General features: G+C 41.6%; 1 protein-coding gene across 3 annotated transcripts; it reads right to left on the bottom strand.

Moving 5' to 3' along the window:
- Positions 1 to 7,872: 7,872 nt before the first annotated feature.
- Positions 7,873 to 11,027, bottom strand: LOC146455169 (BTB and MATH domain-containing protein 36-like). Of its 3 annotated transcripts, none has more exons than XM_085094577.1 (3): positions 10,842 to 11,027; positions 9,299 to 9,574; positions 7,873 to 8,674 (listed from the first exon to the last, which is right to left on the bottom strand). In XM_085094577.1, the coding sequence occupies exons 1-3, from the start codon at positions 10,897 to 10,899 to the stop codon at positions 8,043 to 8,045; spliced, it is 966 nt and encodes a 321-aa protein (XP_084950703.1). In that variant the 5' UTR covers positions 10,900 to 11,027; the 3' UTR covers positions 7,873 to 8,042. The 3 variants fall into 3 exon arrangements, with proteins under 3 accessions (XP_084950703.1, XP_084950704.1, XP_084950705.1); XM_085094578.1 differs by having other exon boundaries at positions 9,299 to 9,577; positions 10,845 to 11,013; XM_085094579.1 differs by having other exon boundaries at positions 10,845 to 11,013.
- Positions 11,028 to 11,261: the final 234 nt, after the last annotated feature.

Here is an 11,261-nt window from a genome sequence, read left to right as displayed (position 1 = left end):
CACAGCGACATCCCTCCAATTTTTTTCTTAAAATCCTTTTCCTAGTGCCAAAAGTTTCCAATTCATGAATTTTTCAGAAGCGATGTTTTATGAAAGTTATTTGACATTGGATGTCCATACAAACACTGTTATTTCAAGCCTGTTTGCCTACCCGTCAAAATGGCGTCGAAAACCGTGATTAGGCCTATTCCAGCGGGTTGTTGATTGGAAGGTTTGTTTTGAGGTAGCTTGGAATGGACCAGGAGATCACGTAGACTTGCGTTACGTTTGTAGGCAATAACTGGTGGACGAGGGAAAACTTGTTTGCAGTTGGCGGAGGACTGAAGGATGTTGATATGTTTTTTCACAATAGATGAGATTTTGGGAAGAGCAGGATTGAAGGATATGACGAAGGGTGTTCTGTCTGTTTTTGTGGCTTTCTGTTCTTGTGGCTGTAGTGTTGCGTGACGTGGGATGGCTCGTACGCGATTTGCATCTTTTTGTAGGGAATAGCGGCTATAACCACGTTGGACCAGGTGCTTGATGAGTTCTTCGCTTCGTTTATCAAAGAAAGCGTCGGTAGAGCATATGCGACGGATTCGCAGGAAAAGGCTGAATGGAATAGTTTGTTTAGTGTGGTTCGGGTGGCATGAAGTTTTGAGGAGGTATTGATGCTTGTCTGTGGATTTTGTGTGGAGATCTGTTTGGATGTGGTTGTTGCTGAGGTGGACTTGGACATCTAGGAAAGGGAGTGTCTGATGAGAGGAATTCGAGTATTCATGGGTAAATTTGATACTCGCGTGAACAGAGTTTAAGTATCTGATGAAATCTTTAAGGTGCTCCTCTCCTTCTGTCCATATCATAAAGACGTCATCGATGAACCTCCACCAAACAAACGGCTTGAGAGGAGCGTTTTCAATGGCGTGTTGTTCAAATTTACCCATGAATAGATTAGCGTCCAACGAGTATCAAATCAAATCAACGTCCGCGAGTATCAAATTTACCCATGAATACTCGAATTCACGACGCCCAACTAATCCCGCTTGAACTTATACGCAGCAAACGTGACTCAGTTAGAAAGGCTCGTGAAGCTCATTTAATCAACAAAGCTAAAACATTGCACCCTCTTGGTATAAATAGACGTGACGAAACACGCCAATGACATGTCTCACACTTGTAACTTAGTCCTAATCAACCAATCATTCTGGGGCGGATCCAGGATTTGACGAAGGGGGGTTCGGATAAACGCCCGCCGAAGGCGGTAGCCCCTAGGGGTGTCCGGGGGCATGCTCCCCCGGAAAATTTTTAATTTTAGGGCCTCTGAAATGCGATTTCCAGCGTTTTCAGGGGCAATTTGAAGTGGTCTAATTGCTCTAACGTCACCTCCATTTTTGTGCTAACTACAGTAGTTTAAAGGATGGATTTTCTAACACTGACAATAATCGAGACGGATAAACATTTTAAATTCATTCAAATGAAAAATTCATGATTCCTCAAAAATAGGATCAGCCAGCAACATTTTCCGTGGTTGCTATTCTGCAAATTTTTGGACAACAGCATCATAATCCACAGGTTTCTTGTGGTGAATATTCATGAGCGCCAAACCAGAAAAACTTTCTGTCGTCATGGTGAGAGTTTAAAAGTCTTGAGGGGCCTGCACGACTCCTGCAGTTCGCAAAAAGATTGGTCTTGAAGCCTATATAGCTAATCTCTGCTTAATGAGACGTTAATCTTGATTATAAAGGGAAAAACTCAAATATACTGAATGGAGATTTTCTTTTCTTTCTTGCCTTGTCCTCTTCAACATATTAAGTCGTGAGTCGACGTTGAGGAACGTTTAAGTAAATTTTCTCTTTAAAATACTCCCGGCGCAATCTTTGACTCAGAGAACGATCCACAACTCTGATTTCCATAGAACGGCATGGCTTTACGCAATGCCGGAATTGGAATGATTGGCAGATTTGACATAAACTTTCAGTTTTGGCGGGCCGTGTAAGCGTTAATAAGCAGTAATTTTATAGCTCAAGCGGACGTACTAGAGGCCATTTTCAACTAGGCACAAATTTGTCTTGTTTTTATTGCTGTTTTCGCCTACAACGACACAAAGAGATATCATTTTCAAAAGATATATTTATCGCTGAGTTGGTTCACTTTCTTTTAACCACGCGTTTTTTATACGTTTTTACCTTCAGTTTAGGGGGTTCGACCGAACCACCCGAACCACCCCTAGATCCGCCCCAGTCATTGTCATGTATTTTATATTTTAAATCTTCTTTGTAACGATCCTTTTATGTTTCTCACTTTTCTTTTTTGTTCAGCCCCCGAGGAAGGTTTGTATTGCAAACCGAAATATCGGGCAAAAATTTGTTTTTTTTTTTAAAAAAACAAATACATTTCAGTTATTCTAGCTTTTGTTGTTTGTTCTATCAAGCTCGTCACCTCCGCCGTTGGGATCAGTCTGCCGTTAATATTTTGTACTTGAGATAATTTGCTGATCCAGCCTACAAGTGATCCGGCACCACTCATTGGTTTGTCGCTGTGGAATTGCAGATTTTATTGTTTTTAGGCTAACCTGAGTGCCTCAAGGTTAGTTTTGTTTAACCGAAAATTTGGCAACTAAATCAGTCTATGACCTCGCGGGCCAGGGCAAGATAGCAAAGATGTCTCACGTTTGCTATAGAAAAACAATCAAGGTAGAAACGGTTTCTGTGTTCAAATGAAAGGTGAATAACAAATGCTTTCCCTGAATTTCATTTAAAAATATAAACAGCGAAACATTGACAAACGTACAAGGTCTACAAGGATATAAACGTACGCGTGATGCGTAACGTTACTCTAGATCCCGGGGGGGGGGGGGGGGGCACTCAACAGATGCTTGGGTACGGGTAGAGAGGTGCGGCCCGGGCGTTCAAACCCTGACCCTGTTTAAGACACAATTCTCCGATTTCCCTATCCCGTTTCAGACAGAATTCAAAATTTTCAGGCCCTTTCCCCGGGGGGTACTCCCCTATATAAGGTATATAGGTATGTGCCGCCCCAAAGGGTATGGTTTTTGAGCCGTTTTGGTCTGAAATAGGGTATAGATTTTGACAATTACAGTCTGAAATCGGGTCGGGTTTTTGGGGCGGGGAACATTTACGAAAGCTTACAAACATATTTTTCTTCTCGATACGTAACTGGAACGACTAACTGGTAGCGAGAAAAAGAAATAGATAAACTATGTCATTCCAGCTTACTTTTACTCCTTGCGTCAACTTCCGTTCGGCACTGATGCATAATTATCAGGTCTGAAAACGGGTATGAATTTTAGAGGTCAGGTCTGAAAACGGGTGTGGAAAATGGCATGTTTAGGTCTGAAATAGGGTCGGGATTTGAAGACCCAGGCGGCACATCCCCACCAAGAATTCCAGGGAGTACCCCCCCGGGGCCCTTTCTAAGACATTTAACCCAAAATCACACCCTCTTTAAGACTAGAATGAAATAAGAATACACTAGTTTCTTACTGTATTTTAATGCATTGGCAATCACAATCTGTTTAAGCCATTAGGTCCTGTTTAAGACAGAAAGTGATGAAATAGATACCCCGTTCAAGACAAAACACCCTTAAAACCATACCCTATCGGGCCGCACGTCCCCGTTAAGGTCACATAACAGAGTACCCCCCCCCCCCCCGGGTCTAGCTCATACCGCAAATTACGATCCGTCATTGACCAGGAGTCACATACATATTTATTATTAGGACCGTACAAATGGTTTCCGTCTCTAAACAAAAGGTGAAAACGTAAGGATTAAATCCCGGGGATTATAAAAAGCATTCGTATGACAAATGTCGTTTTCCCCTGTATTTCATTCTGACTGCAAGAAATGCAATTCTATCTGGTGGTTACTTATTGCCTCACTATATCTCTGTATCTATCTATTTGGTAGCCTGCGAGCAAGCTCTCTTGGGGGTGGGGGACGAGAGGGGGAAAGAGGATCCACCTCCAAGAGAGCTTGCTCGCAGGCTATCTATTTGAGAGAATTGGTGATGCTGGAGGTTATAACTGTTAAAAGACTGTAGGCTTTACGCACCACACAGTCAAATATGGCCCGAGTATAAGCTGGAAACAGCTTCTTGTTATGAGTAAGTGTTCAAATTTTAACAAAATACATCCTTTTTAATGTAGATCTGGACCTTTATTTACAAACAAAACGTACTTAAAAAACAAAAGCTGCTAACATTGGGGATGGCGAAGGCATGCAAGTACCATGCACTCTTCATGTCAAAGTTAAGGGGACAACAAATTTTATCGATGTATTGCGAAAACAGCTCTAGAAAAACAATTAAATATCAAGGGACCTTTTATTCTGTAATCCGAAGCAATCATTGTACCTGTCACACTGATGACAAATTAAAAAAAATCATTTGTGGCTTGCTTGTTGTGTGATTAAAAAAATGCGAGAAAACAGCTTATCCGGAAGTGTCAATTTGTTTAAAGGCGTGAATGTGATTGACATCCGTGGTTTCGAAATTTTCGCAGGTTCGAGTTTTTATCGAGTTCGTTATCGGGAGTTTCGAGAAATCGAGGGTTCGAGAAAACAGGGGTGAAGTTATAGAGCTTGTGTGAAGCAAATCCAAGGGAAAAAAGGTTTGGTTGAGATATCGGGAGGTTCGGGAAACCCCGGGGATACTCCCAAAACAATTAGATAGGGGTGTGCGGCCCGCTTCCCAAAACCCTTACCATAGTACGACTAGCCTGCAGTGCAGGCGTTTTTCATGGGATTTGAAGGAGGCTGAGGGGGAGGAGGGGGGGGGGGCAGGAAATGAGAGCTCAGCCAGTCGTCCTCTCCCTTAGGGTCACTTTTGACTCGCTCCAGCCCTCTCGCGCTTCCTCGCCCAAGATGACAGCAACGAAGGATTATTCAGCGCTCCCGCTCCAAAAATACGCCTGCATTGCAGGCTATAGTACGACCAAAATCTGCGATTTTCCGTACCATATTTATGACCGGACCAAAAATTTGATACCCTATTTATGACCTGATAGTATCTGGTCAACTTCAATTCAAAAACCCCAGGAGCCCAGCGCGTGACAAGCCGTTGCGGCACGTACATAGTTGCCATAAACACCATGATGAAGTAGCTTCTTCAAAAAAAAAAAAAAAAAAAAAATTCAAGACTAGAGTGAAAAAATCGATACACTATTGATTACAAAAATGGCGGCAAAATGGCTAAAACAGATACCCTATCTATGACCAAAGCGGCTGAAAAACCATACCCTTTGGCGCCGCACATACCTATAAGGGAGTATCCCATCCCCCCGAGGGAAACCGAGGGTTCGAGAAATCGGGATTCCACTGTATGTGGAATGGTTTGGACTTCAGCTTATCTGGAGTTGATCTGGAGACTGTTCAAAGTAGAAAGAACAAACAGACACGCGCAAAAGCTGTCTGCCAGACGCGTAAAAACTTGAGTGAGTGGGGAGACCCGCGAAGCAGACGGTTTCATGGGCGCTTGTGTGTTCTTCTCACTCCACCTTATATCACCCGACAATACTGTTAGTCCATTCAATCTATGGTTTAAAACACTGATCAAACTAATTGCAACAGAATTGTTTTCAACCTTATTTGAAAGAGGGTAGTGACCCTAGTAACATGCCGAATTTCCCCAAATTCAGGCCTCAGTGAAACATCTCGAAATTTGAGTTTTACCACAGGGTCACCAAGACTTCAAAATTGACAAAAAAAATGTAATAGAAATAAATAAAACGTGACATTGCAATGTTGTAACGACAAAAATCGTAAAATAAGTGTAATTATTGTATAAATGTTACTAATGGCCAAGAAAATATGGAGCAAGAGCATTTTTACCATTTTGTTTGTACCACAGGATACCTACGTTGAAGAAATGGTATCAGTAAAGGCAAGGGCCCGGTTGTTCGAAAGCCGATTAACGCTAATCCACGATTAAAGGTTAACCGAGGTTTTCATCGCGTTAAAAATGGTTTGAAAGACTCATTTCGAGCTTAAGGTAAAGAAAAGTCTAAGTAAAAACTGAGGGCCAAAAATCTTTTGGAAAAATCTTTACTGATTAGCATTACGGCTCAAGTCAAAATTTGCGTTAACCCAGGATTAGCTTAATAGGGCTTTGAACAACTGGGCCCAGGAGCTCCTGTAAAGGCTTATTAAATTTGTCTTTCTTCATCTTCAGATAAAATCTACAAAATGTGGGAGCACTACTGTATATTTGAAAACTTGTTTTGACCCAATTATCACAACAATCATTAATATTAATTCTCGCTTTTGAAGTGGATATGAGGTGCATGCTGTAATGCACGCTTGCTTGTAAAGCCGCATCACTTCCCTTTCCAATTACTGAACAAGAAAACACACGATTTGTCTCTTTACGAACTCATGATGGTGATGACAATCACTGCTTATGCATCCTTGACTTACCGATTGTTTTTATTTAGTTGGACTGTATTATCTGCGAGGTCTAGAACAGGTGCATTAGAACAGCGTACTCCTTTGCACCCTCTGCAAGCAGCAGAGAAGTGCAATCTGTCTCATAGCTACAACGGATTACCTCTGGTATCTTGTACAATTGCTTGTCCGAGAGAGGCTAGCTTTAAAATCACATCTTTACCAGAAAACAAAGTCCTCAGGAAGGTCTGTAATAGGGTTGGAACAAACTCTAATGCAGTGTCGACTAAAGACTTTTCCGCACTCTCTGGGAAGCTTTTAGTGGAAACGTCTTTACTCATAATTTCAGGTTTGACCAATTTATCAGCTGTGCATCGACTATCCCACACCGCTGGTAATTTGACAATGAACAGGCAGTATTCCATGCAAGGCTCTCTGTGTCAACGGTCTCGACAAGGTAACTTTTGTTGCTCCATATCTCCATGGAAAGTTAAGACACAAACCAGGGTACCCTGCTAGCAGAGCGCTTTTTTCTGCCAAGTCCTTTAGCATCTACGAAGTCGTTCGCGTCTCTAATATTTAACGTAGTTGCCTTGTTTAGTCTCCTCTGAGATACTAGGGACGCGAACGACCTCATACATGTTTAAAACTTGGCAGGGTAACGACCCTGCCCGGCCCCCGACGGCACATCAGTTGGTACACACTTGGTACACTCGACCCCCTAGTCTACACACTCGGTACATTCGACCCCCTAGTCTTTATACTTTAGACTGTAAGCAGTCCCTTTCTGGATAGTCGAAGGGGTGCGCAACACTGGAGCGAGGAGAAATAAACGAGAAGAGACTGGGGGAGAAGCGGGAATGAAAGGGACCCTTTCTTTTCCTTTCCCCTTTTCCAGCCCCTCCCCTAGCCTCCCTCTGCTCGCTTGCACCTGTTTTTTCGCGCTCAACTATTTCGCGCGACCTCTCGACTATCCAGAAAGGGACTGCTTGCAGTCTATTTATAATTTGGCTTTGAGAAAGCATGTTGTGAGCCTGGTTACCCTGTGGGCCTGTGTAGGAAGGGATTAACGAGCTCAGAGGCAATGCGGCATTGCAGCCTTATCACTAGGCCACACCTGCCTCCTCAGTCGGTCAGTTTCTCATACATGCAAATATGAAAAAAAAAAGGTAATTAGAAAACCAATATCGATTAGTTGATGGAAATTAGTTAACTAATATTGACTAGTATTTGTCAATTTGTGTCCAAGATTGGCCATTTGATAAATCACATAAGAAATATCCCTTAATCACATTGACAGCTATTGCTGCTGTCAATAGCAATCAATAACCAACTATCGATGGCCAATTGACGACCAATAAAATTTATTAATCAAATTAAAATCACAATTGACTGATTGATATTGATTTCCATCGATCATCGATTTCATCAATTGTATATGCTGGGGTTAAGTTATGATAAACCATCTGCTGAGATCACAAACATTATTCAAAATTGATGCAAGAACACAACTTTATTAATTTTTTCCTCTAAAACAACTGGGATATACATATAGGATGATTAAAGTAAAGTTAACAAGTAAAAACTGTTCTCATATAAAAACTGTAAGAAGAACAAACGGTGCTGCAATAATACAGTACTGTACAAGTAGTAACAAAACTCTACTACAAATCAAAGTCTGGATCAAACTGTACAATGTTCTTTAAATCCTTAACAACCTGAATCAAATTCCTATCAAAGTGCCACTTTCCTCCATAGCAATATTTCTTTATCCCAGTTTCAGAGCTGATATCAAATGATTGAGATATCATCAGCATTATCATTTTCTTACAGACTGAACACTGAGTCATTCGCTTACAGGTATCCTCTTTGGCAACACCTGCAACATAATGAATTGGACACCACTGCAGATCTGCCCTCTTTTTTTGGTAGCAGAGCCACATACAGTATTCCAGTAGACCCAGAAACTGTGGATAAATTCTCTTCAGAACATTTTCTAGACGCTCTGCTTTTCTCATTAATACATTTCTCATGGTTTGTTTCTCAAGGTCATCAAAATGTTCACTCAACATGATCTCTGTTAACTCCATGTCTTGAATGTAGTTGTAACACTGGTCTTGCACTTCTTCCAGCCGCTCATCTTCTTTTGAAAACACAGACCGATTTGCCAAGTAAAGTATCTTAACAACATTAAACTCATTTTTAGGTTCATCTTGGAGGCATCTGATACAGAGGTCGATGACACCTTTTACTTGATATTCATCAGCCAGTTTTAAAATATGTTCAACATTCTTCACTGAAATAAAACAGATACGATGCAGTCTGTTATTTCAACATGTATTGCCTGTTTTAAAACTTGTTTAAATGGAGACTGGGGAGGGTTTTTTAAATTTTCCTTTTATCAGAGATTGGAGTCTATCACAAGAAAGATAATATTAAAATTAGTCAGTTTACTAAACTTGGGGTACTTTTGTTAGATTGGAACCATGTAGAACTGACTTTCAAAAATTGGAAAAATTAGATACTTTGTATGAATTTGGGGGACGCCATCCAAGAATTGGATTCATATGAATGTATGGAATTTTGGCAACCTTTGACAGGTCACAGCCTGGTTATTATGCAATGAAACATAACCAACCTTGGTCTTGGCCACTAAACTTACTACTTTTTATGTGATCTTTCTGGCGATGGGTTCATTTCTTCTTAATGCAATTTGAACAATGTGTAAACTAGGGCCCAGTCCCAGGTTCGACTCCTGTTTGAAGAACTCTGATTTCCTTTATCAGAGCACGCCTTTGTCACTGACTGAAGAAAATTCATCTATCTTATGTAAATTGTATTATCATTTAAAAAAATGAAGTGCAAAGCATTCATCCAATGCAATTAAAAGCATTAATTGAAATTACTTTTTATTACTTACTTGTGACTCCTGCCTTTTCTTTCACATAAAGTTGTTTCAGAAATTCCAACATCTCATCAGCCTTCTTTCCTGGCAGTGGGATTTCTTTGGCTGTCCTTTCTTTAAACTGAGAATTCAGCATGGCTTTGAATACAGGTGAGTGAATACTCAGTATCTGACGATGGACATGGAACTTCTCATTTTCTACCACAAGGATCAAGTCGCTATCTTCCCACGGCTCAGAGAAAGGATGCTTTTCACGTGCTGGCTCCTCTTCACTTGATCCAACAACTGATTCTGCTGGAAGAAAGCAAGGTTAAGGGGTTGTGCTTATCAATTCAAGCTTTGACATCTCCACTTCCTTGGTTAGTGTGCCACGTAAAGAAAGGTCTACAGGATCATCATGATTGCAAGAGCTCCAAGTTCAAATCATCACCTTTTGACAACTCTAAATACATTGAGACACGTGTAAAAAGGTCACCAGATTTAACACAGACGAGTCGACCTCATGCAAGGGAGAGTCAAGAGTTTGATTTAAAACATGAAAGCTCCTCATCTTTAAATTATAGCTGCTGCTGTAAACAAGGCATCTGCAAGTATGAACTGTTTTAGGACGGAATAGGAGAGTTTGTGGCATGACATTCTAGCCTGTGAGCAAAGGGATAAAGTTTAAACAACAATATTAGCAGATTCTCGTGAACAAGAACAAAACAATATTGCACCTCAGTCTCTGTGGTGGAAAGATCCAAGTACGATGATCTCCTAACCAGTTCTGAAGGGACCCTTTTTTGTAACCTATCACATCTACAAACATTTGCTAATAGATTACCAAGCAAGGGATATGGCCCATGGGCGGTCACAGGTTAAGCATATTTTTAAAAACAATGTTCAGGGGACACTGCTTGCACACCCACTTACTTTACCCATGTCCACTCTCTCACCATACCCTATATGAGAGCACGTCCCAGTATGAGCCATATAGGGGGGTGCCCCATCTCCCCCTGAGGAAAACTTCCCTGTCAGTCAGTCCAGCGCCCATATTTTGTGCAGTTCCAGAAAATATCCATACCCCCCACCCCCACAGAAGAATTTTTGTTTTGCACCACTTCCCCCAAGGAAATTCCAGTTTAGCTCAATACTTTGCTTCTAAAATTTCGGCTTTTCAAACCCCCTTCCCCTAGGATAACCGATGACCTTCCTTTGGGTGGCTATGGATTTTTTCTGGAACTGCACATTCCCTGTACAACTCACACCAAAGATACGCGAAGCCTTAACCTGTCACCGTTGAAACCCAACAGCGAAATAGGGAAGGGGAGAAAATAGGCCATTTTCAAGATGGCGTCATTCACTACAATTGCCAGAATCCTTCAGTGTCTGATTGTTTTCCCTTGCAAATTATGGATATTTTGATCTCAACCTCACTGGCATTACAAGAATTTAAATAAGAAAGGAACAACGAAGAGGATTCTGATAGTTGCAGTAAAATAACCTATTGAGGGCAGGGTAAAATGTGGCAACCTTCCCAAGAGAATTGACGAGGATTGTAGTTTCTCGCTCTACGTACCACGAAGCCGGACAGCGGCTTGCGCTATGTAAAACTGCCGAGACGAGCGTCGTTGCATTCTTCCTGTCCTGCCGTAACTGAACTCTCTTCTTAGGCTGCAACTGTGTCTATTCTAGTAACGAAAAAAGCACAAGTCAAGGTGGTACGGTGTTTGTAGTGAGCAATCCCTGGAGAAATCTTTCGAATCCCTGTGCGCGCACGAGGCACGCTGAACATATCACATCACGTGACACTGCCCCGAGAAGGGGGTGGGATGGGGATCCACCAAACTCATCATACACAAATAATTGTATATTACCTCTTGCGTTATTCTTCAATGATACGCCCCAGAATATTCGTTGTACCAGTAGGAATCCACGTTACAATCAACTGCTACTCCCTTTGATTGTGGACACCCTCGGGACGGGCGCGATTTAGTGT

Source organism: Pavona decussata, unplaced genomic scaffold (genome assembly GCF_977016875.1).
Source record: "Pavona decussata unplaced genomic scaffold, jaPavDecu1.1 SCAFFOLD_285, whole genome shotgun sequence".
NCBI lineage: Eukaryota > Metazoa > Cnidaria > Anthozoa > Scleractinia > Agariciidae > Pavona > Pavona decussata.
This window is presented reverse-complemented; position numbering and strand designations above follow the sequence as displayed.